This window comes from Heterodontus francisci, chromosome 10, assembly GCF_036365525.1.
Source record: "Heterodontus francisci isolate sHetFra1 chromosome 10, sHetFra1.hap1, whole genome shotgun sequence".
NCBI classification, from domain to species: Eukaryota; Metazoa; Chordata; class Chondrichthyes; order Heterodontiformes; family Heterodontidae; genus Heterodontus; species Heterodontus francisci.
This window is the reverse complement of record NC_090380.1, coordinates 39922398-39948668: the sequence shown is the minus strand read 5'-3', so window position 1 is coordinate 39948668 and position 26271 is coordinate 39922398. Positions and strand designations below refer to the sequence as shown.

The window sequence follows — 26271 nt, the reverse complement described above, 5'->3', positions numbered from 1 at the left end:
AAAATAATTAGCAACAAACAAGATCATGCTTGGCATACCTGATGAGAGTTATGTGAGGAGTGGCAGATATAATGAGGGGGGAAATACAGTGCATGTCATGTACTGGGCACTATGAGAAAGCCTTTGACGAGGTACCACACAGCAGACTAATAGGATTAAGGAAATGGAATTAGGAGGATATTAGCAAATTAAATTAAATACTGGTTGGAAGGGAGGAAACAAAGTTTAAAGGCAGTTTCTTGGAGTAGGTAGGAGTGGATTGTGGTGGTCCACAGGGTTTTATCTTGAGACTACTTCTGTTCACTGTGCTGCTCAATGATTTGGATGTAGGGCTCGAGAGAATGGTGTCCAGGTTTGCAGATTACGCTAAAATAGAAGGTTAAGTAAGAAATTCAGAGGGCCAAAGGAAATTGAAAGGCGCCCTTTTTCGTGTTGTAATTTTCATGTAATTCAAGTAAAAGTGTCCTTTTTTGAAAAAAGTAGGATTTGAGAAATGTACAGAATTGAGGGCCTTTCTTGGTATTAGTGTAAACTATTTGATCTTGTTATGTTAAAGCAACTGAAATCCTTGATAGTTTATGGACACCTAAAATTCGCTGTTAGATTTGGCAGTGGGTGGATTTCTCAAACTGAACCTTGAACATGACTACTTAGATTGAGAAGCATTTAAGTTATAAAAGATGACGATATGCTGTTGATTGGATCAGGAATGCAGGAGTGAATTGGAATTGACTTTAATCTGTTGAAATTTAGTTGCATTGACTGTATTTTAATAGCAAATGTCTGTGAGCGGAAACTGAGTTTTTGTTGGTTTCACAGGTTTTATCTTGGAAAATGATGCCAGATAATTATCCATTGACTGAACAGCCTCCTGCACCCTCGTATATCTATGGAGCTCAACATCTTTTGCGACTGTTTGGTAAATCTTTGCGCTTTTTTAATTTCAGTGGAAGAAACTGGAAGAGGAAGTAATAGGAATTAAACAGATGTCATATCGTTTTTGTTAAAGGGAAAACTCGTCAAAATCTGAACACCAAAAGACATTCCAATCTTAGTGTAAGGAATTTTTGAAAATGGCAGTTAAACCTCCCTGATAAAACCTAGTCATATATTTCGAAGTGTAATGAGGACACAGCAAGGGAGTGGAATTAATTAAATAGCTCTTTCAAAGAGCCAGCACAGGCTCGATGGGTCGAATGGCCGCCGCCTTTGCAGTATGATTCTATGATTTACCTGGAAAATAGTTTAATTAATTTAACTGGTTTTGAATGTTAAGCCAAAATGTAACTTTAGGAGTTAACCATTGTAAGCTGAATCTATCCTTTATAGAAATGTTGTAGCATGCAACAGAATCCTTTCCATGTGGGCAGAAATCCCCAAAATACTGCAGCGAGTGAAAGAACCGTATACAGTTTTGAATTTGTTATTGTAGATGTGTGACCTCAAATGTGTAGTGTGACCAATGTTGAAAATTTACGCGTAACTAGGCTCAAGTGGCAGGTAAAATATTGAGATGGAATTTTGTTGCAGATTTAACCATTTATATAAAAATTCTGAGTGCCAGTCAACCAGTCAGGAAATAATTATCTGTTCAAGTGCAGTTATTGAACACACAGTATGCTGGGTCGTGAGTCCCTTGGCAGGATACGCCAATGGTAGCTTCAGCCAACACTGTAAATCCACCATGGGATGCAAGGCATAAGGAAAAAGGCTGAAACAGAATACAGGGTTTTGAGCAGGGAGGAATGCAGAATAAATACATTTTTGCATCTTCATTAAATGATGCAAAGGCGTATTGGAATGTGGAGGGGGAAAAGTACAGTAAATAACTGAGTATAAGAGGTTTTCTTACTTGCTGTTCAAGTTCCAGGAAATACACCAAATAGTATAATAAATGTGGTCATACTCTTTTTTAGTTACTAAGGTACACAATGGATCTTGAAGGATGCTTCAAAAGCATCCAGTAAAGTATTTTTTTAAACTGAAGTGCATTTCTTTTATCTATTTTGTTCCAGTGAAGCTACCAGAGCTGTTGGGAAAGATGCAAATTACTGACCGGAATCTGAAGGTCTTGGTAAAGCACCTAGAGCTGTTCCTGAGGTAAGATGTTAAAATGTGCTCTTAGAACTTTGTGGAATTAGTGGTAATCAGCTGCAGTGGGCTGAGAATTGGCTAAAGCTATAGCTAAAACAGGATCTGAGGTTGTATTCACAGGGCAGTTCGCTATAGATTAAAGCATACCATCTTGTTCTTGTACACTTTGACCATGCCTCAATTAGAATATTGTGTTTAGTTTTAATCTCTTCACATGCAGATAATAAATCCCAGTTTAAAACACCTCAGTTATCCAGGTAGGCTCAAGGAACTGGTTCTGCATACTTCAGCAAAGCATAGACGCGGGCAATTTGATCAAGGTTTCTAAAATAATTAAGGGAGTTGATTGTGTTTATGCGGACCAGTTATTTCAACTGGATAGTGTTGGGAGGATCATGGGGTTATGCTTATAAGTTTTATATTGATTTTTTTTCCCCCATAAAATATTAAACCTGTGAACGGGGTGCTGACTCGTGCAGTGAACATTTATTCCTTCAACAGAGAGTTGGACCTGCTTTTGTCTGGGGCGGAGGTCAAATTATACAAAACTGGTTTTGATCACCTAAAGGGGTCAGAGAGGAATTTTTCCCTTAACTGACCTGTGTTTTTTCTGGTTTTTCGCTTCTCCCAGGAGATTATCTAGTTCCGAGCAGATGGGGAGTGTCTGCATTGTGTTGCACTAGGTATTACAATTAATTGGGACATGCCAGATGGAACGTGGGTCTTTTCCTGTGTGAACCTTTCATATCTTCATTTATTTGTTTGCCTGTTGCTTATTTTTGGTGATTACTCTTCTCTCTTGTTTCATTGGAAAATGTTAAGTGTTGCACATGATTCACTGAAGATCCAGATTTAAGGTAAGGGGCAGGAGGTTTAGAGGGGATTTGAGGAAAAAAAACTTCACCCAGAGGGTGGTTGGAATCTGTAACACACTGCCTGAAGGGCTGGTAGAGGCAGGAACCCTCACAACATTTAAGAAGTATCTAGGTGAGCACTTGAAACACCATAGCATACAAGGCTACCGGCCAAGTGCTGGAAAATGGGATTTGAATAGATAGGTGCTTGATGGCCGGCATGGACACGATGGGCCGAAGGGCCTATTTCTGTGCTGTATAACTCTATGACTCTATGGGTGTGTTCATCTGAAATTGCTTTCTCTGCTGTTTTAGCAGAACCGTTACCCCATTTGCTTAACTCCACTAAATTAGCAAAGGAAGCAACTTCAAACAAATCTTCGTTCCTCCCTATTATCTGAGTGTTATCTTGAGCTCCTTATGTCTGGCCAGTAATGGAATATTATAGCTCTTAATGAGTTGTGTAGAAATTCCTCGATTTTTGTTTAAAAGCCAAGCAAACTTGAAGAGGATGGTAGCTTCCTGACTATCTGCACTACACCATTAAAGAAATTTGTCTGGGCAGTTGATGCTCCAGAATATTATGATGGGAGCATCAGCTGTTGCATGATTATGCCAGATATACAAGAGCTCAGCAGCTACACCTTAACATTGCATAGTAAGCAAAAAGGTACATCAAAAATATGGGTAGTGAAGCTTAACCTACTACTTCTGTCTGTGGAGCTGCTTTCAAGGCAACATTATTTACTAGAAATTTACTTCTATATTGGAATTTAAATATAGAATTAACTATCCTTTCCTGAGCCAGGTTTGGTGATTCATGCACTGGACTGTGGGAAATCTGTGACCTCCCCGTTCATCTCCCTGCACAACTTCTTAAGGTTAATTTTGTGCTCCCATCTACCTTGCTGCACATGTCTCAGCCTGCACCTTGTTTACCATGTAGTGTTGTATCCACTATTTACCTGTGTATAGAGTAATTCTAGTGGCTTCATCAGCTCAAATCAAATTGAGAGCAGGAACTTCCTTAATCTTAAACTTCTTAAACTAGACCAAGGCATCCAGGTTATAGAGGGAATAAAGTGGATTTGGAAAGGATTTTATAAAACAAAGTGAATCCTAACAACACAGCCCCTACCACCCCCACCCCACCCCAACCCGGCCGACGTCATCAGAGCGCTCCCAGATTCACAAATGCACAGAACAGATGCTTGCTGCCAGTATTGTGCTGCGCATGCACAGCCTAAGTCAGCACTCGGCTTGCCACGACTAATTTGCACGAAAACGTCATTCGTCGCTTGTCACTCCCAGCTTCACCATTTCGCCCCACTTGTCTCCCTCCCGCTTCTGGTACCCGCTCCCTCCCATGATGGGAGCCTTTTTTCCCCGCACGGGGGAAGCGTGGAAAAGAGAGAGTGACAAGATGCGCAGGAGATTGCAAGCAGGGGGGAGCAAGGGGCGAGGCCACAGATTCTGTTGAAATGCACACTCAATCCCGCACATGCAGCTATCATGGAGCTCAGGTCTAAACATAAAACTCACTGAAGTGATGCTGGATCAAGTTGTTGACTTGGCTCTTATTGCAACACAGAAGACTGAATGCTGAACACAAGCTCCCAGGATTTATCTGTTCCAAATTCCAAAATGTTAGAAATCTCTTTTTAAAATTCTCACTGGTTTAAAATTCGGGTTTGTGTCCTGAAATAATCGTCAATAAAATTCATTAAACAACCCATTGCACGGAGCAGCAGCAGGGACCAGAAGTGGCCATTTTGGTTTCATTTGTTTTTGTGATAAATTGAGCAGTGTCATCTTTGCTACTGGCAGCTGCCAAAACTTTGCAGACAGTGGCGTTTCAGTGCATGATGCTGCATTTGCACATGTGCAAGTACTGCACCACCTCGTGGTTGCGTTGTCAGCAAACGCGGCCTTTATAAAAAGATGAATTGTAACTTTCATGCACCATTCCAGTTTGTTAATTGTCACCCACTCCAGCCCAGGGATCGGCAACGTGTCCGTACACAGACGCCAGTGTCATAGTTAAACAATTTTGGGGTCCGTGACTGGTAATTTCAGGGATGATAAATTTTCCATTGACGTCTTCAGACAGACTTGAAAAAAAAATTGCGTCTGTCAGTTTCACAGTTGACAGGTGCTGGAGCGGGATCAGTGCTTCTGAACTTCGGACAGATTTGGGGTCTTCAGGCGGGCTGCGATTTTTTTTTTTTTATAGCCCGCAAGAAAACCACGAATGTGTCTGAAGTTCAGAAACTGCTTTTCCCGTTCCCAGCAATAGGTGGGGTTGGGGTGGGGTGGGGATGAAGAAGGGGAGAGAGAGAAGAGGAAGAGAGAGTGGGGGGGGGCGGGGGGAGAGGGAATGGGGAGAAAGGAGGGAAAGGGGAGAAAGAGGAGGAATGGGGAGAGAGAATGGGGAGAGGGAGGGGGAGGAAGGAGGGGGAGGGAGAGAGACTGGTGGAGGAGAGAGGAAGGAGGGAGGGAGGTGTAGGCCTGAGGCCTGCAGCCACTACTTTTTGCAAGCTTATGCATTTTACTTCTGCCTTCTTAAATGGGACTCCACAGGGAACACTCACACCCTACAGGGAAGAGGGAGGAGGTGGGGGAGAGGGAGAGAGGAGGGGACAGAGGAGAGGAAGGGAGAGAGGATGGGGCAGAGAGAGAGAGATGGAGGGGGAGGGGCTGAGAGAGATGGAGGGGGAGGGGCTGAGAGAGATGGAGGGGGAGGGGCTGAGAGAGATGGAGGAAGACAGGTGTGAGAGAGGGAGGGGGAGAGAGGGAGGGAGGCAGTGTGTGTGGGGGGGGGGGAAGAGAGGGACGGGAGTGAGATGGACACAGGGTGATGGGGATTGACGCAGAGGGAGAGTGTGAGTGAGAGGGGAGAGAAAGAGATCAAGGACACTCCGGACAGATAGATATCTATCTGGATTCTCCGCATTGCTACGTCAAGTGTGTGGGCAGACATTGAATACTTGTGCAAACAGAAACAATGCCAGGTGTCTCACTGAATAGGGAGGAAAGTGTTTTAAATCGTAGTGTTTTGATGACATTAGATTGGCTATACATTTTACGTACAGATTAATTGCCCACATGTTTGCGGCTGAGTCAATAATTTTATCAAATATCCATGGTGTAACATGTTGGTGCCTGTCCCTGCTTCAGCCTTGGGGAATCATGTCAATGGTTCCTCATAGTGAATATCTTGGTAATCAGTAAACTTATCCACAGTTCTGTATGGAGGGAAGAACAAAGAACCATCTCTAAGGAACTTGTAACGTTTTAGTAATACTTAATATTTTGCATATGACCGAAACAGTCAGAAAACATTTCTTACTGTTCATTGTTGCATTTATTTATTTACAATAATTGAACTTGATTTGGAATCACATTGCTTGGTCCTTGCCTATTTATACCATTTAATGGCAGGACAGATTTTATTGCTGCCAATGCAAATGAATCCCGCAGAAAAAAATAGCTCGCCACTTTGCCAAGAAATTACCCTTGGTCTTGGATCTCTTTAACTGGAACAATAATGAGTATTAAATCGAAGTGTTTGGACCAGATGTGTATTTAGCTGTACTTAACTGTAAGGTACACTACAACATGAAGAATTAATCGCTCATGTAAAATAAAGTGCAAAATGCTAGAAATGCATAACTGGTTCACCAGTTGAAGAGAAGAACTTAATACTCACTTACTAATATAACAACTTTGTCATAAGGATAAAGCATTTCTGTTATGCTCTTTTGAGTTTAGTGGTGACAATAAATGAAAATAGATGACGGTCTGGCTCCCAGTTCATTCATTTTGACAATATTCACGTTTATCTGATTGAAAATCTTGTGTAAGACGAGCACTTTCTATCCAAATGTTTACTTTTGTTGTCATGATTTTTGCTGGTGATTTCCCATTAGCAATTAACATTGAAAGTGTGAAACAATGCACTCGCAGACATATGACTTGAGCCTTTATGGGCAACTAAACACTTATTAATAGGTCAATCAAAGAATACAGTTTATTTGTGATATCTTTGCCAATTCAGTTTTGCTGGGTCAACTGTCATCATGTAGTTACAGGCTCTGGCCATCAAATTGCTTTGTGATGCAAGTTTCTGAAATGTGGGACATACTGGTATTCATAATAAGTGTTGACCTCTTCCAGCAGGACATTTAATCTGCCTACTTTATGTGGCTGCCTTTTTCTGTTATAACACAACACACTGGTGGACTGTCACTGTAGTCTAACCAGCACACAGGAAAATGGTGATCATGTAAGCAAAATTAATGGTAAAAGACTGAAGGCTAAGCGGTCGTCATGATATCCATTCAGGAAAACAGATATGCAAGAGGCTTTAACAAAATCATTTTGGACTTCTAAACCAGAATTGTGTGGAAAATTAAGAGCTTAGTATAAGTAGAAGATTGGCTGCAACTTGCCTTTGACGCTTGTGTTCAAGGACGATGGACTTAAAGCACTGTTCAGATATTGCTATAAAATTTTCCTCACCAAAGCATCTCAAATATCCTACTTTTTCCTAAGCTGAGGTTTCCCATTCACAGAGTCAACAGGACCCTTGACTGTATCCGCCCAATTTCCTCTACTCTCACCCACACCCTCTCTTATCACAAGAAGTGCCCTGTTGACCTTACCCTTTATTCTCTAGCATCTACATTCAGCAGATCATCTTTCTACCTCACCAAACATCTTCCCCTTCTCTCCTTTCTCAGCTTTGTGGAGGGACCATTCACTCCAGCATCTCCTTGTTCACCTTTCCAGCAACCTTGCTTCCACGTTCACCCTGTTACCTTCCCATGTAACTGCAAGAGATGCAGAACATGTTCATTTACCTTCTCCCAAACCACTGTTTGGGATCTCCATGACTACTTTCATGTGAGAGGTCAATTCATTGTCATTGCTCCAATTTGGTATGCTGTATTCAACACTCACAGTGTATCTTTTTCTACATTGGGAGAAAGGCCAAACAGATTAGATGACCATTTTGTCAAACAACTCCATTTGTCTGCAAGTGTAGCCTCAACTACTCTGTGGCTTGCCATTTTAACTCCCCTCCCATTTCCACTCCGACATATGTATTTAATATACAGCATTCCATCTAACCTCAAGGTAAGTTTCAGGGGCAGTATCTCCATCTTTCTTCTGGGCAGTCTACAGCTCTCTAATCTGATCATTAACTTCAGTAAGTTTATACCTCGGCTCTGTCCTCCATTTTCCTCAGGGCAGTCGTGGCTGGTGATGGTGGATGGGTCTGTTTATTCATGGTGTGTTGGGCAGGGAATGACTTGTCTGGTGTAGAGTCTTCATTGCAAGCCAGGGCTGGGGGTGATGAGAGAGCAAAACCCACGGTTTTGTCAGCATTTTCTGTCTTCATTTCAGACCTCCTGCACTTAGCGGCGGAAAAACCTATCTAATTTTTTTTTGCCATTGTTGTTGCCCATGTTTTTCACCACCTTCATTATTTGCACATTCTTTTGTTCTTTTCATGTCATACCCTCACCTCAATGACCTAGATTTCAGGCCATTTTGCCTATTAACTCACTCTCCATTCTTGGAATATTTATTGTTTACTGAGCTCCCCATTTTTCCTCACCTTATAGAAATGTATTTTACTTTTTCGTTTTCAGTTCCAATGAAGGAGATATACCTGAAATTTTAAACTTTATCTTTTTTTCATTACAGATGATGACTGACCTGTATTTTCAGCATTTTCTATTTTTCATTCATGATGGTTACTGCTGTCTTACTGTGTTTGTAATGCCCCTTTTACTAAACCACATCTTTTAAGTTTTAAAATAATTCTGATGCAATTTAAAAAAAAATTACTCCTACCTATGTTTTACATCCTATAAAACTGACTGCATCTGATTTGTAGTTATTAGTGTGTTAATGTGTCTCATATATAGTGAATTCCCAATCTTAGCCTGGGCAGGCATGCATGGTGCATTGTTCCTAATGTTGATCTTATGGTCGTCCACTGGATGTTCCCGCAGCTAGTTACAAAGCAGTATTGGAGGAAAATTGTATGTTTATAAGCATGTTGGACATCTTTCAATATTTGATATACATTCCAACTATGTTCAATATCAGCATTTTAATGAACTCTAGCTTATCTTGTATCTTTAAATCTACAGGTTTTTGGCTGAATACCAAGAGGACTTTTTTCCAGAATCCGCTTATGTAGCTGCATCTGAAGCTTACTATTGTACCAAACGTCCTCAGGCTATCTACTGAAGCATTAGCAGAGCTGTGAATTTAGCCCTCATTGTTACTTTTACCCTGGTGGTTATTGGGCAAAGGAATGTAAATAATCTTCAGCAGCTGAGAACAAAAGAGGGCTTATGACCTCTTAAGTAGTGCTGCCTGCTGGAAATCTGTTGATGTTACATTGTGGAGATGGACCACTTTTTGTTTGAACTCTGCTTTGCCACCCTCAACTCTGCTTGATGCTGTGTGCACACGTTCTGTTCTTCTATGGTTGTGTCGTGTTGATTATGAAAGAAATGACTGCAACCAATAATTTCTTCTGCAAACAGACTAAATGCATTCTGAAACACAGACTGCATTTATTGAACAAGACTTAATTCAATTCTGTACAAAATTGTTATGGGTTTCCATCTTAAAGTAATGGGAAACATTGTTTTTGAAATGGTCTGAAAAGTTACACGCTGAAGAAAAAGGCATTGTATAATTTGCAGTAGTGCTTGCTTATCTATTAGAAAATAAATTTTCTGTTGTATGGTATTATTTTGCTTTAATGTTGATAGTTTATGTGCCTGTTCAAAATCCATTGGTACTATGATTTGTGAGTGTTATTTTATGCAGTGCACCAGTATTGTATCCTTTTAGGACTGTTATGTGTCCTACAAGCTTTTCTTTGCTCTTTGGAACCACACTTTTCTTTTAGCAGGAGAATGAGTAGAGCCTAGGTTGCTTTAGTGTGCCTGCATGATTACTGAAGGGATGCTGCTTTTGCAGGGTGATAAGTATTCTTGTCTTTTTCTTCTCAAGGTGCAACACTCTGGTGATACAGTCCTTCATCTACTATCTCATCCAGCAATGTGACGCTTCACTAATGCAGACTGTTATTTCAGGCTAATATTTGATATTTGGCACAAAATCTGATCTCTAATTTTACTCACTTTAATATTTGTAATTGTTCCTAAAATATGGGTATTTTCTTTTAGGGAGTAGTGTTTAGTTGATATTACAAAATTTATAATGGTATCAATAGGTGGTTAAAGAATCCTGGACCAAGTTCAGCAGTTACCTATAGCCTCAATTTATCTAATTTTAGCTGGAAAATACTGATTGAACTTTCGGTCAATAGAATTATATTAACCCAGGTAAAGGCCTTTTAGTTTGAATTTTAGACTTATTGAGCTGCTGGAAAACAAAAGAAAGAAAAAAGAATGACCATTACAAATGCACTGGAACATAGAAAATGTTTTTGAATTGTAATAAATGGGTCTGCCATCCTCGATGCTCAAAGCCATCATAATAGAGGGAAAAAAATCTATTGGCTACCTATTTAACATAGCCGTACTGTAGGAGTTAAATCTGGATAAAACATCATGCACTGTCTCATGAACGTAGGTTAATTTGAAGTGTACATACCAAGAGTACAGCTTTTTTAATTTACCATATCAGAGGTAGAAACCACTAATTGCTCCCGACCATCTGTTTTTCCTAAAATTGCTCTCATCCATCTTCATTTGAGCTTTAATCCTATAGCTCCTGTCCCCCTCTCCCTGCAGTTGAAAATATTGGTGCGGACACAAGTGTTATTTTTTTTTAAAACTAATACATAACCAGTAAAATATTTGCCGGGTAATAAGAGCAACTTATATTTATACAGAACCTTTAACATAATGAAAATGTGCCAAGGCAGCATTATTAGACGAAATGTGATAGCAAACCATATAAAGTGATATTAGGAGAGGCGACCAACAGCTTGGTCAAAGGGATAAGTTATAGGGAGCACCTTTAAATGAGGTTTACAGAGGGAAGTCCAGAACTTAGGTTGTTAATTTGAAGCACTACATTGAAAACAGCAATTTTTTTGTTATTTTCTGTCATTTGGCACAATAAAACAGAGGTGTGGGGCTAAGTGGTGCCAGTTGAATTTGACGACATTCTTCTACTTATTCAACCTTATCAGTCAGATATTAATTACACTGCATGGCTTCACTCCCTAATGTAATAGGCTCCCAGCTCATGGAAAACATGTACTGCAAGAATTGCAAGTAAGATGCTCTTTTTAAGTGTGTTGTTGTCTGGTTATCATCTATATGAATTTCTCTTCTCATCCCTCTTCTGTTTTCATCAACAATAGCTTCATACACACTGTTGTATCTTAAGCATGAGCCCAGAAGTTATTCTGTTTCTGGTGATTCTTGCCACCCCACCCACCATTAATTGGATTTAATTTTGTATGTGAAGGTTGACCTTCAGAGAGAATGAGGAAAATGATACCTCTGGAAAGTCATTACCATTTTGTGTTGTATAATTCAAATGCTAACATTTCAAATCATTTTTGATCAATTAATAATCTGTTTATAACTGTGCCACTGTCTGCATTTTCTGTTTTTAATACCAGTGCCAACCTTGTGAGCTAAGCGAGAGTACTATGTGGGAGTATTATGCTGTTGAGCTTCAGCCATTGGAAACTTGGCTGAGATTTACTGTACTCGTGTTTCACTTACAATCCTTAGATTGAGTCTCTCTTCTGCTAAATGTCAGTCTGGAGTTGTCTAAAGCCAGGCCTTATGGGTTGAAGGTGCATTGTAATAATCAAGTTGGCCTAGAATTTCTAGTTGAAATTATGAAGAATTCAGAACCATGCATATCTTCTCAAAATAGCATTTACATAGCTGCTTAATTAGTTGTAGAAAAAAACCTGCATATATAAAACAAAGTTCCTTGTAATCTGCTTGCCATTATTGGACCATGAACTTCTGTCTTTGGTAGCACTGAGTACTTCCCTGAGAATTCCAAATAAGACATTTGCTTCTTTACCCGAATTTTGTAAGTGTAAAATGTTTTATTAATAGTCATAGTGTATCTCAGATTTTCCTTAGGCACTTACTATATAAATTGAGACAATGTAGCTTGATATGAAATTTAAAATGAACTGTTTGACAGTAAGGTCGTTCCCTAATTGTAAGGTTATTACCAGCAGAATATGAATTTACATTTGAGTCATTGGAGTGGTCTTGATGCTTTTATTTATTTATTTAGAGATACAGCACTGAAACAGGCCCTTTGGCTGTGCCAACAACCACCCATTTATACTAACCCTGTAGTAATCTCATATTCCCTATCACCTCCCTACACTAGGGGCAATTTATAATGGCCAATTTACCTATCACCTGCAAGTCTTTGCTGTGGGAGGAAACCGGAGCACCCGGCGAAAGCCCACGCGGTCACAGGGAGAACTTGCAAACTCCGCACAGGCAGTACCCAGAATCGAACCCGGGTCCCTGGAGCTGTGAGGCTGCGGTGCTGACCACTGCACCACTGTGCCGCCCAATTTACCTTGGCGAGCCTATCAGTCAAGAGCGTGTTCTTTTTTGACAAGGAAACAGATGAAAATTGAAAATGTTGTTGCACTTCACTTAATCATAAAAAAACATTTGTGTCTTAATGAATAATAATGGGCTGAATTTTACCGGCTCCCCGACGTCGGGGGTCGTTCCGGGGAGTCCCGGAAAATGCCTCCAGGAGAGGCCCGCCATGAATCTCAACGTCAGGTAGACCTGCCCATATTACTGACGGCAGCAAGGCCTTCTGGCGGCCCCCCCGGCACTCTGTAATGGGAGCAGGATCTAAATGTTTAAATGAATGTAAATTAATGACCTACCTGCTCCCGTCAGCGAGCTATTAAAATTCAGCCCAATATCTCATAACTTGTGACTTGGTCAGAATTTTGGATTTCCCTGTGATCAATGTAGAATTGATCTCTGGCCATGTTATTTTGAATATATTTTAATATTCAAGTGTTTAATATTCAATTTAGGCACTGTTCGGAAAGGAGTTTGACAAATAGTTAATCTTAGAGGCATTTGTAGCCCATGGTCATTTTGTAGCACATGGATATACATTTGCAGAACTGTATTTATCCTAAAGTTGGTGAAGATGTTCCCTTGTCAAAACAACTAATTAAATTGTAGTAAATAATTGTGATTGTTGATAAATACTGAACCTTTATGCACAGGAAAGAACCTGAACCCATCCAATTACAAAAAATGAAAAAATACAAACATTTTTTCTCTCAGCAGCGTCCATTATCTGTGCTGCTGCTGCTACTGCAAGACCATGAGCAAACCTAGCTGGAAACATTGTTATTCACTTTTAACTCGTGAGTTTCTTTAAGTTCTGATGAATTTTCTGCCGAATAAATACTTACTTTTAATGTGCTTGTAACTGTTGGTAGATTTGGTCAGCATTTTGTATTCAGTGTTGATGCTAATTCGAGTGAGGAATGTTGTCTTAGGATATTTGTAGAGCTTGCTTGTCTTTCAATAGTGTGATCTTTAACATGTACCAGAACAGGCCTATGTTATATCCCATCCAATCGATGGTATCTGGTGATAGACTTCCCTAGTAGTGCTGCTGTGTTAGCAGTGATTATGTACTCAAACCCTGGAAAGGTGGGGGCAAGGGATGGATATAGCGATTGTTATTCATCTGCCAGTGCTACCCTTGACATCATCCTTATGAAAAACTTGACACAAAGGAATAACCTTTCTGGATGAATAAGATCTCCAGGACATCCCTTTTGGATCCCTAATCGTTGGTAATGAGCATCTTAAGTAGACCAGATAGGAAAAGTTAGAAATCAGTTCTTGGCTTCCACCACAAAAGCAACCCGCAAGTACTTCAAAACCAATCCCAGCAAATCGCTCAATCTTCAAGTCCTTTCAGCAGCCATATTGTTTCTTCACACACACAAAAAAAATTAAACTACTATAATAAATACATTGGCCTAGCGTTTCTACTTAGTTCTGGTTTTTCCAGCCCAATTTGCCATAAATCGGCCAAACCGGTTCAAAAGATCAAGGAATTTCAAGAGCATGTTATGTCTAGTGCAAACCAAGTTTCCATGATCTTTTGCACTGGTTGAAAAAACATTGCGCTGAAAGCTGGCCCCATCCACAAAACACTGCTATGCCCCAGATTGAATTAAGAATGACATAATCCTGAGGAGAAAAAAACAGCCATAAAGTTAGCCACTGTATGTTGTAAATGCTTTCAAAAAGTTTCTTCTGTAAATGTCTTTGAGTCCAGACTTGAAATCTGCTCTGATTCAGAGCTATAATTGTAATTTTCACCCCTTCCTGAGGAATTATAATGCTCAAAGTGCACTGTGAAAAACAGGCAGAAAAGCATTGTTTAAACATGGGGGTAGAATTCCAGCTCAAGTTGAAAAGTTCTGCATGTGAGAGGGATGTAACAAAAGAGCAGTAGTATTCACACTTGTGTAAAAATTACACTACCCAGAATTCGCAGTGATTGGTCATGACCAATCGATGGAAAATAACATCTTGAGGCATGAATAGCGAAAACGTTTACAGTTTTTCAGTATTTTATACGACTTAAGCTGTTCAATAAAATTTTTGAGCTTAAGGTATTTTTGGGATGAGTTTTTCTGGGGCTATTAAACCCAGGCGTTGCAGCTGGAGGCAGTTCAACTAAAACCATGGCGTATGACCACTTGTTCATGGTCCTGACCATTGGAGACTTGGCAATAGGGAAAAGATGCTTTTTGTTACAGTCATGGGGGGGGAGGGGTGGGGAAGGAATGACTACTTCAGCAAGAATTAGTAGAACAAGTTTTTTAAAAAGGGGGAAATATCATTTATACTCATGTAATTAACTGAGAACAAAGGTTTACTTTTGTAGGGACGCAAAGAAGGGAGAGTAAAATAGACTTCCAATTAAAGGAAAAAAACTCTAAATCAACCAGACCAAAAAAATTGTTATAGGTCTGAGAGTATGAGGTGTTGGGGACAACAAAGTTGGTCGCATGTTTAAACAGTGTTTTGTGAAGCGATCATAAATAGTGCTACAAATACATGTGTATCGCTTCGCATTGAGATGTGAAATAGTTTACTTTATGATGACAATGTGATGCATTGTTTCAGCAATGGGTGAGCTGTCATGGTGAGCATCAGGAATCCCACTTCAGGCCCTGGACTACCTGTTATCAGAGCATAATTATCAGAGATCCACTAAAAGATAATTGATTTGTTTATTGCATGATCTTTTCTGCTCATATTGTAGTGTTCTTTGTATATACTGTAAAAACAATTGCAAATAAGTGACTTTCTTCTTCCACAGTATTATTTGGAAAAGAGACATATTGTAGTGATTCTAACTGGTGTAACTTTTGTACTTTGGTAAATTGTGTTTAGGCATGCTTAGAAAGCTCAGACTGAGTTTATATGTTCTGCATCTTTGCTTACAGATGGGAACTGTCATTGTATTAGTTAAAAGATCTGTGATTTGATTTTCCTTCTAAGTGACTAGTTTGTACGTTGTGTTTACAGATTTGTTCGGTTGCTCATATAGTCAAGAAAGAGTAAATAAACCAATATAAGTGAGCTACAATGCCATTCAGAAAATTTGCTGTTATGTGTCATTATGTTTAACTTCTTGCATAAACACAGCAGTATAAGTTGGAAGGCAAATTTGATACTCGAGGCATTTGAGCCACAAGAGGCATGACCATCTCTATCAATAGCCTGTCACCCAATGGGCTTTGTGCTGGCTTGTAGCTTTGTTCTGGCCTGGTGCAAAGCCAAGCTTAAAAAGTGTCCAGGTAGTCCATCTCCACTAACTGGCCAGTGAATGGAGCTCTGCACATATGCACAGATCATCATAGTTAACACAGCAAATAGTAAAATAAAAGCAAAATTCTGAAGATACTGGAAATCCGAAATACAAACAAAGTGCTGGAAATACTCAGCAGGTCAGGCAGCATCTGTGGAGAGTGAAGCAGAGTTAATGTTTCAGGTCTGTGACCATTCATCACCATTAATTCTGCTTCTCTCTCCACAGCACATTGTCTCTCCTGGCTCCTTATTGCACTGTGCAGGTAGTGTACACAGCTGTGAGTAGGTCAGCTAGAGTTCCATTAAATTATTTTTGGTGTAATATATTTTCGGGTTAGATTAGAAGACTGATCCCCTCGCAACCATGGTATAATTTCCAATAAATTAATAATTCACCGCAGAAAAAAAATTCAAAATACCAATTAAATGTATATAGAATTTTTGTTTCTTCTAAGATTTAATAATTTTTACTTGAAGACCTCAGCCTCATTCAACAGCCTGAGCTTGGACTTGATATTTTTGTCCAGATTGGTGACTATTGCCCATTAAATTTCAGAAAGCATGTTAGTGCTGATGAGTTTCAGGTCACAAGCCATTCCCTCTGTAAAATGAGGGAGGGGCATGGAAACTCAGGGAAGCATGTCTCTGAACACATTTTTGACTCTACATGCCAGATCTGTAGGAAAAGTGGCAGGACAAGGTTAGAAAGCCTGTTGGTGTCTTTTAACCTAATTGGAGTTGAGATAAAGATAAATATGAATCGTACAAAAAAGGCACTAATAGAACATTTGATTCATCCATCATGTCCCATTTCTACAAGAGACAACCAGCACATATCATTCGTTCACTACTACCTCAACACCCTCTTTCAACGCCGCCCACCCTCCACAAAGTTCAGCTCAACTGAGGCCTGCGAGACTGTGCTTAACCTGGGAATTTGGTAAGTGTGGGAATTCAGTGCAGTGAGGGAACAGGTGCTATTCTGGTCTTTTACAAAGCAAGGAGTGATCTGAGAGGGAGCTGGAGACAGTGAGAGCTGAAGCCCAAAGGCATTAATTAGGTGAGCAGGTAGGTGATTAGTTGAAGAGTTTTAAGGTTTTTGTTTCCTTTCTAAACTGGGGCAGTAGTTTAAACAGGTGTTGGAGAGATACAAGTATTGTATTAAATTTGTAGCTTAACTAGTTAGGGCGGCACAGTGGTTAGCACCACAACCTCTCAGCTCCAGTGACCTGGGTTTTGTTCTGGATACTGTCTGTGTGCAGTTTGCAAGTTCTCCCTATGACCGCGTGGGTTTCCGCCGGGTGCTCTGGTTTCCTCCCACAGCCAAAGACTTGCAGGTTGATAGGTAAATTGGCCATTGTAAATTGCCCCTAGTGTAGGTAGGTGGTAGGAGAAATGAGGGAAGGTGGGGATATGGTCGGGAATATGGGATTAATGTAGGATTAGTATAAATGGGTGGTTGATGGTTGGCACAGACTTGGTGGGCTGAAGGGCCTGTTTCAGTGCTGTATCTCTCTATGACTCTATGACTACTTAATATAACTACAGATTATCATTCAGTGATATTTCTAAACTTGAAACCTAATTAGTTAAATAAAACACAATAAAGATGGTAGAACAGGTGATGTGTTGCAGCTGTAGCATGTAGGAGCTGGTGGACACTAGTGCGATTCACAGCAACAACATCTGCAGTAAGTGTCTGATGCACGAGGAACATCGAGTTGATGAGCTGGAGTCCAAGATTTGGACACTGCGATGCATCAGGGAGAGGGAAAGTTACCTGGACACATTGTTCCAGGAGGCAGTCTCACCCCTTAGACAAGATACTTCATATTTAGTCTGTTCTCAGGGACAGAGGGTGTGACTACGAGTGAGGCAGGTGTGGGGATCCAGAGGATAGCAATGCAGGAGCCTCAGCTCTTGCACTTGTGCAAATGGTTCAATGTTCTTGTAGCTTGTGTGGATAAGAGGAACTGCAGGGAGGATGAGCAAACTGACCACAGCACTGTGGTGCAGGGGGCCATTCAAGTGGAAGGAGTAAAGAGGAATGTAGTAGTAGTAGGGAACAGTATGGTCAGCAGGATAGATACTGTTCCCTGCAGCTGAGAGTGAGAGTCCTGAAAGCTGTGCCAGGATTAAGGACTTGAGAGGAAAGTGGAATGAGAGGGGAAGGATCCAGTTATCATGGTCCATGTGGGTACAACGAGATAGGTAGGACTAAGAAGGAGGTTCTGCAAAGGGAGTATGAGCAGCTAGGGAGTAAATAAAAAGTAGAACCACAAAGGTAATAAAGTCACCCACAGGAAGTTGGTTGTGGATTAAGGATTGGTTAACAGGCAGAAAACAGAGAGTTGGAATAAATGGGCCATTCTAGCGTTGGCAGGCTGTGATTAGTGGGGTCTGGCAGGGATCAGTGCTTGGGCCCCAGCTGTTCACAATATATATCAATTATTTGGATGTGGGGACCAAATGTAGTATATCCAAGTTCACGGATGATACAAAACCAGGTGGGAATGTATGTTGTGAGGAAGATGCAAAATGGCTCCAAGAAGATTTGGAAAGACTTAGGGAGTGGGCAAAAACGTGGCAGATGGAATATAATGTGGAAAAATGTGAGGTTATCCTCCTTGGTAGGAGGAATAGATGTGCAGAGTATTTCTGAAATGGTAAGAGATTAAAAAGTGTAGATGTACAAAGGGACTTGGGTGTCCTTATCAATAAGTCACTGAAAGCTAATATGCAGGTGCAGCAAGCAATTAAGAAGGCTAATGGTATGTTAGCATTTATCGCTAGATGATTTGAATACAGGAATAATGAAGTCTTGCTTCAATTGTATAGAACCTTGGTTAGACCGCACCTGGAGTACTGTGTGCAGTTTTGGTCCCCTTACCTTTGGAAGGATATCACTGCCATAGAGGGAGTGCAATACAGGTTCACCAGACTTGTTCCTGGGATGACAGGACTGTCCGAGGAAGATAGATTGGGGAAACTGGGCCTGTATTCTCTGAGTTTCAAAGAATGAGAGGTGATCTCATTGAAAACCTATAAAATACTTACAGGGATAGACCGGGTAGATGCATGTAAGATGTTTCCGCTGGTGGGGAGTCTAGAACCAGGGGATACAATTTCAAAATAAGGGGGAAGCCACTTAGGACAGAGATGAGATATTTCTTTACTCAGAGGGTTGTGAATCTTTGGAATTCTCTACCCCAGAGGGCTGTGGAAGCTCAGTCATTGAGAATGTTTAAAGCAGTGATTGACAGATTTCTAAATACAAATGACATAAAGGGATATGAGAATAGTGTGGGAAAAAGGCATTCAAATGGATGATCAGCCATGATCATATTGAATGGCGGAGCAGGCTCGATGGGCTGAATGGCCTACTCTTGCTCCTATGTTCCTATCTCTGGATTTGACGATCTAAGCTACAAACAAATTAGCACAGGATAAATAAGATTAGAGAATTGAATGCATAGTTCAAAGATTGGTGTGGGAGAAATGGGTTTCAATTCATGGGGCACTGGCACCAGAACAGGGGAAAAAGGGAGCTGTACCATTGGGACGTCCTTCCCCGAACGGTGCTGAGACCAGTATCCTGGCGAAATATATGCTTCGGGCTATAGTGAGGGCTTTAAACATAATAGTTGGCGGGGTGGGGTTCAGGTGAGGAGTAATTTAGAAAATTAACGCAAAAGGAAAGGCAATAGTGTAGATAGCAATACGGGTCATGATAACCAGAGTGTGACAGGAATGGACAGAGCATACAAACATAAGAGTGCACCAGCAAATAAGGTCAGAGTAGGGAAAAATAGTAAAAAGGCAGAATTAAAGGCTCTTTATCTGAATGCATGCAGCATTCATAACAAGATGGATGAATTGATGGCACAAATAGAAATAAGTGAGTATGATATGATAGTCATTACAGAGACATGGTTTCAAAGTGGCCAAGGCTGGGATCTAAATATTGTTACGACCACGTGGTGTGACGTGGGTGGTTCCCGCTGTTCAACGCTCCACCTGACCATATGTGTATTTGTTTTAGAGTTTAGCCCCTTGGTGTTTTCGTTTTTAAATAAAACAGTGACAGGTTTTCTTGTAGGTATTGAAAAAAACAAAGTCTATTGTTTATTGATCAATACACCCTTTCACATAATGGTCGCAACCACATCCACTCACGCATTCGTTCGCACGCGCGCACACACACAAGAAGAGACAGAGAGAGAAGGGAAAAAGGAAGATGACTTTTAGTGGGGGAGAAAATTATGACAAACCTGTTGAATTATCTTGGAAATCAAGTTCTCGATGGATGCAGGCCTAAGATGAGTGTAGATTTCTCTCTTGATTGAAAGGTCAATCGAAGACGGTGGGTTACTTCTAGCTGTCATTGCTGTATAATGTAGATGTCAGATTCTGCAGTAATGCTGGGGAATTAATAATGGTGTGTTTTCTGACTTGGCTGGAACACAACCTGTTAGGATGTTGCTTTCTCTCTCTCGCTGGCTTTTTTTTAGGTAAAGCTGCTATCTCTCACCTCCTGTTAGGAGCCACTGTGATCTTTTCCCCATGATGATTGCACAATTGCCCAGGACGTGGCTACTTCACACCTTTGTTTCAGAGAAAGACATTCAATTTTTGAATGATTTACCATAGGTGTAGGATAATTGACACCTCTTAGCTTTGAATATTCATCCTTTGTCTTTGTCAGACAGTTTGAATACACAAAAGGCCAATCCATTTTTTTCAGTGGCCATTTTGGACCATTGGTCACTTTTTAAAGACAAAGTTTGTTTTTCATAACCGTTCATAGTTAGTCCATGATTGTTGTATCATCACACATACGGTGTATGTGATAATATTCAAGAGTATTTGACATTTCAGAAGGATAGGAAGAAAAGAAAAGGAGGTGGGGTAGCTCTGTTAATAAAGGATGAGATCAGTACTGTAGTGAGAAATGATCTTGGGTCAAAAGATTAAGATGTAGAATCAGTTTGGGTGGAGATGAGAAATAGCAAAGGAAAGAAGTCACTGGTAGGAGTAGTTTATTGGCCCCCTAACAGTACCTTCACTGTAGGCCAGAGTATAAATCAAGAAATAATGGGGCCTTGTAGGAAAGGTATGGCAATAATAATGGGTGATTTTAATCATCATATAGATTGAACTAATCAAATTAGCAAAGGTAGCCAGGAGGATAAGTTCATAGTGTGTATTAAGAACAGTTTCTTAGAACAATATGGGTGGCACAGTGGCGCAGTGGTTAGCACTGCAGCCTCACAGCTCTAGCATCCAGGGTTCGGTTCTGGGTACTGCCTGTGTGGAGTTTGCAAGTTCTCCCTGTGACCGCGTGGGTTTCCTCCCACCACCAAAGACTTGCAGGTTGATAGGTAAATTGGCCATTGTAAATTGCTGCTAATGTAGGTAGGTGGTAGGAGAATGGTGGGTATGTGGTAGGGAATATGGGGTTAATGTAGGATTAGTATATGCGTGTTTGGTCAGCACAGACTTGGTGGGCTGAAGGGCCTGTTTCAGTGCTGTATCTCTCTATGAATACATTCCGGAACCATCTGGAAGCAGGCTGTTTTAGACTGGGTAATCGGTAATGAGACAGGATTAGTAAATGACCTCATAATAAAGGATCCTCTAGGCAAGAGTGATCATAGCATGATGTAATTTCACATTCAGTTTGGGGGTGAGAAATTTGGGTTTGAAATTAGTCTCTTAAACTTAAATAAAGGCAATTACAACGGTACAAAGACAGCTTTAGTTCAAGTGGACTGGGAAAATAAGTTAAAAGTTAAAACAGTAGAGAAGCAGTCATAGACGTTTAAGGAGATATTTCATAATTCTCAACAAAGACATTCGATTTGAGAAAGAAAGACTCAATAAGAAGGATGCATATCTGTGGCTAACTAAGGAAGTTAAGGATGGTATCAAATTGAAAGAAAAGGCATACAATGTTGCAAAGATTTGGCCAGACGAATGGGAAAATTATAGAAACCAGCAGAAGATGACTTAAAAAAAAAAAGGGAGAAATTAGAGTATGAGCATAAACCAGCAAGAAATATAAGTAAAAGCATCTACAAATATATAAAAAGGAAGAGAGTAGCTAAAGTAAGTGTTGATCCCTTAGAGGACGAGACTGGGGAATTAATAGTTGGGAAAAAAAGGAAATGGCAGCGACGTTGACCAAGTATTTTATATCTGTCTTCACAGTAGAAGAAACAAAAAACATTCCAAGAATCGTAGAAAATTAAGAGGCAAAGGCAGGGGGGAATTTAAAACAATCACTGTCACGGGAGGGAAAGTACTACGAAAATTAATGGGACTAAAAGCTGTCAAGTCCCCTGGACCTGATAGCCTGCATCCTAGGGTTTTAAAAGAAGTGGCTGCAACGATAGTGGATGCATTGGTTGTAATCTTCCAAAGTTCCCTAGATTCTGGAAAGGTCCCAGCGGATCGGAGAACTGCAAATATAACACCTCCATTCAAGAAAGGAGGCAGGCAGAAAGTAGGAAACTATAGACCAGTTAGCTTAACGTCTGTCATTGGGAAAATGCTAGAATCCATTATTAAGGAACTAGTAGCAGGTCTTTAGAAAGTCATAATGCAATCAGGCAGAGCCAACATGGTTTAATGAAAGGGAAATCATGTTTGACAAATGTATTAAGAGTTCTTTGAGGATGTAACAAGCAGAGTGGATAAAGGGGAACCAGTAGATGTAGTGTATTTGGATTTCCAAAAGATAAGGTGTTACATAAAAGATTACTACACAAGATAAGAGCTCATGGTGTTGGGGTAATATTATTAGCATAGCTAACTGACAGGAAGCAAAGCTGGGATGAATGGGGCATTTGCAGGTTGGCAAACTGTAACTAGTGGAGTTCCACAGAGATCCGTGTTGGGGCCTCAATTATTTACAATCTATATTAATTACTTGGATGAAAGGACCGAAGTGTATTGTAGCCAAATCTGTGGACAATACACAGATGGGTGGGAAAGCAAGTCGTGAGGAGGACACAGAGTCTGCAAAGGGATATAGATTGGTTAAGTGAGTAGGCAAAAATTTGGCAGATGGAGTATAATGTGGGAAAATTTGAGGTTGTCCACTTTGGTAGGAGGAATAGAAAAGCTGCATATTATTTAAATTGAGAGAGACTGCAGAAGGCTGTGGCACAGAGGGATATGGGTGTCCTTGTACATGAATCACAAAAAGTTAACATGCTGGTACAGCAAGTAATTAGGAAGGCAAATGGAAAGTTGGCATTTATTGCAAGGGGGATGCAATATAAAAGTAGGGAAGTCTTGCTACAACTGTACAGGGCATTGGTGAGACCTAGAGTACTGCACACATTTTTGGTCTCCTTATTTAACGAGGGATCTACTTGCATTGGAAGCCATTCAGAGAAGGTTCACTAGCTTGATTCCTGAGGATGAAGGGGTTGTCTTATGAGGAAAGGTTGAACAGGTTGGGCCTATACTCGTTAGAAGAATGGCAGGTGATCTTATTGAAACAATAAGACAATAACAATAGGGGACTTGACAGAGTAGATGCTGAGAGGATGTTTTCCCTCATGGGAATGTAGAACTAGGGGCACAAAATAAGGGTTCTCCCATTTAAGAGGGAGATGAGGAGGAATTTCTTCTTTCATAGGGTTATCAATCTTTGGAATTCTGTTCCCCATAGAGCAGTGTAGGTTGGGTAATTGAATATATTAAAGGCTGAGTTAGACAGATTTTTGATCTATAAGGGAGTCTCGGGTTATCAGGGGCAGGCAGGTAAGTGGAGTTAAGGTCACAATCAGACCAGCCATGATCTTATTGAATGGTGGAGCAAGATCGAGGGGCTGAATGGTCTACTGCTACTCCTATTTCTTATGATCAACCCCATCACCAGTCACACAATGTTCTGGGAGTAGCAAAGACTAAGGAAATAACACTTTTAATTTTGGAAACTGGGGAAATTGCTCTCCAACCATAAAGGCAATCAAGCAAGCTCCAGGAGATTGGAGTCGCTGGTATTAATCCCAGTTCACCTATCTTATAAAATGTTTTCCACCCATAGGATCTCATCTAGCTGTCTTTTGATGACCTGCAGTGAATCCACACACCACAGATAGTGGGAAGCTAATCTAAAAGTTGAGAGCCCTATCTTCAAAAAAAAAGTAGTTCCTAATACTAACTTGCCTCAATGCTTTTATAATTTGTATTCATGCCAGATCAGCATGTCTGGATCAAATAATCTGTCCATTTAAACAGAACCTAATCCCTCCATTGTTTACAAGACATTCATCATATTATGATTCTCCAGAGTTTAGAAAAACAGTTCCCTAAGTATGTCCTGATAACTAAGAGCTATTATGTCAGAACCCTGATGTGGGGGGGGGGGGGGGGGGGCGGGGGGAGGAGGTGGATGAGTGCGGTGCAGTTTTAACATGAGTAGGTGTGGGGAGGGGATTAATTGATTTTTTTTTTAAATGGAAGCATGTCAGGGTCATGGCTCCAAACAACTGACTGTCGGCTTTTAGTCAGGTGGGATGGGGGTGGGCAGCCAACACGTTCCCAGGAGGTGGGTTGGCATTTTAAATATGTTTATGAGGCTGGAAGCCTCGGATTTAAACTGCTTTGCAGGTTTAACCGTAGCCAGCCAGGTTTCCTAGCCCTCAGGAAACTGGGTAACTGCAGCGAGGTGAGGGAAGCCTCCTTGTGGGCCAGAAGGAGCTTCCACCCAATCCCCCCAAGCTGTCCCATCACCAGACACCTCCCATACAAATACCCCACCCTACAACCCCCACTATGGTCAGGGATAAGACCCCACCCCATTGGAAGCCAAGCCTGTCAATCAGTCAGACCTCTGGAAAAGGGACCTGTCAGTAATGTATGACACACACTGTGGTGATAAAACTGCACAGCACGCAGTCTGGGTTTCCCATGTGCTCCTGGGCCTCCCTGCTTCTGGCACATCAAAAAGGTAAAATGTCTCCTCCACATGCCAGTGTTGTTAAACTTCGCCCATCTCCCCAGTATTGCTAAATACTAGGTACCTATGTCCAACCAGAATATCTTGCATACCATTTTGCTTTCTAACCAAAACTTAAAAAAGGGATAAAAATTAATTATGAAGGTAAATAGATATTACATTAAGAAGGATCACTCGTTTGTGATTGTCCCAGGATGTTGGACAGAAATGTGGAATTAAATTCTCCAAAATACGGGTTAAAAATATCCGAGTCCCATGCAATAAACATGCAAGTTTATTTTATCACCCTGAATCAGTAGCTCTGATTATGTATTGTGCATTACATGGTATAACAATCTACAGTTATAAAACAGTGTCAAACTTACCATTGAACAATACCAGGAGTGATCCACCAGTGTGCATAAATGCTGTAGTGGACATTAATGCAGTGACACAAATCATTTTTCTTTGGCCTCCTTAGCTCGAGAGACAATGGGTAATCGCCTGGAGGTGGTTAGTGGTGTGTGGAGCAGCGCCTGGAGTGGCTATAAAGGCCAATACTAGAGTGACAGGCTCTTCCACAGGTGCTGCAGAAAAATTTGATTGTCGGGGCTGTTACACAGTTGGCTCTTCCCTTGTGCCTCTGTCTTTTTTCCTGCCAACTGCTAAGTCTCTTCGACTCGCCACACTTTAGCCCCGCCTTTATGGCTGTCCGCCAGCTCTGGCGAACGCTGGCAACTGACTCCCACGACTTGTGATCAATGTCACAGGATTTCATGTCGCGTTTGCAGACGTCTTTAAAGCGGAGACATGGACGGCCGATGGGTCTCATACCAGTGGCGAGCTCGCTGTACAATGTGTCCTTGGGGATCCTGCCATCTTCCATGCGGCTCACATGGCCAAGCCATCTCGAGCGCCGCTGACTCAGTAGTGTGTATAAGCTGGGGATGTTGGCCGCCTCGAGGACTTCTGTGTTGGAGATACGGTCCTGCCACCTGATGCCAAGTATTCTCCGGAGGCAGCGAAGATGGAATGAATTGAGACGTCGCTCTTGGCTGACATATGTTGTCCAGGCCTCGCTGCCATAGAGCAAGGTACTGAGGACACAGGCTTGAAACTCGGACTTTTGTGTTCCATGTCAGTGCGCCATTTTCCCACACTCTCTTGGCCAGTCTGGACATAGCAGTGGAAGCCTTTCCCATGCGCTTGTTGATTTCTGCATCTAGAGACAGGTTACTGGTGATAATTGAGCCGAGGTAGTTGAACCCTTGAACCACTTCCAGAGCGTGGTCGCTAATATTGATGGATGGAGCATTTCTGACGTCCTGCCCCATGATGTTCGTTTTCTTGAGGCTGATGGTTAGGCCAAATTCATTGCAGGCAGCCGCAAACCTGTCGATGAGACTCTGCAGGCACTCTTCAGTGTGAGATGTTAAAGCAGCATCGTCAGCAAAGAGGAGTTCCCTGATGAGGACTTTCCGTACTTTGGACTTCGCCCTTAGAC

At 41.1% G+C, this 26271-nt stretch overlaps 1 protein-coding gene across 4 annotated transcripts in view; it reads left to right on the top strand.

Moving 5' to 3' along the window:
* LOC137374410 (MSL complex subunit 3-like) overlaps nt 1-9722 on the top strand; it is a 60504-nt gene extending 50782 nt beyond the window's left edge. For 3 of the 4 annotated variants that reach the window (XM_068040475.1, XM_068040474.1, XM_068040477.1), the window contains 3 exons: nt 820-919; nt 2016-2100; nt 9113-9722. In XM_068040475.1, coding sequence (XP_067896576.1) covers nt 820-919; nt 2016-2100; nt 9113-9212 — 285 coding nt within the window. In that variant the 3' untranslated portion in view covers nt 9213-9722. Of the gene's footprint in view, nt 1-819; nt 920-947; nt 1057-2015; nt 2103-9112 lie in introns of those variants that run through there. The other variant, XM_068040476.1, reaches the window with a different exon arrangement.
* Nucleotides 9723-26271: the final 16549 nt, after the last annotated feature.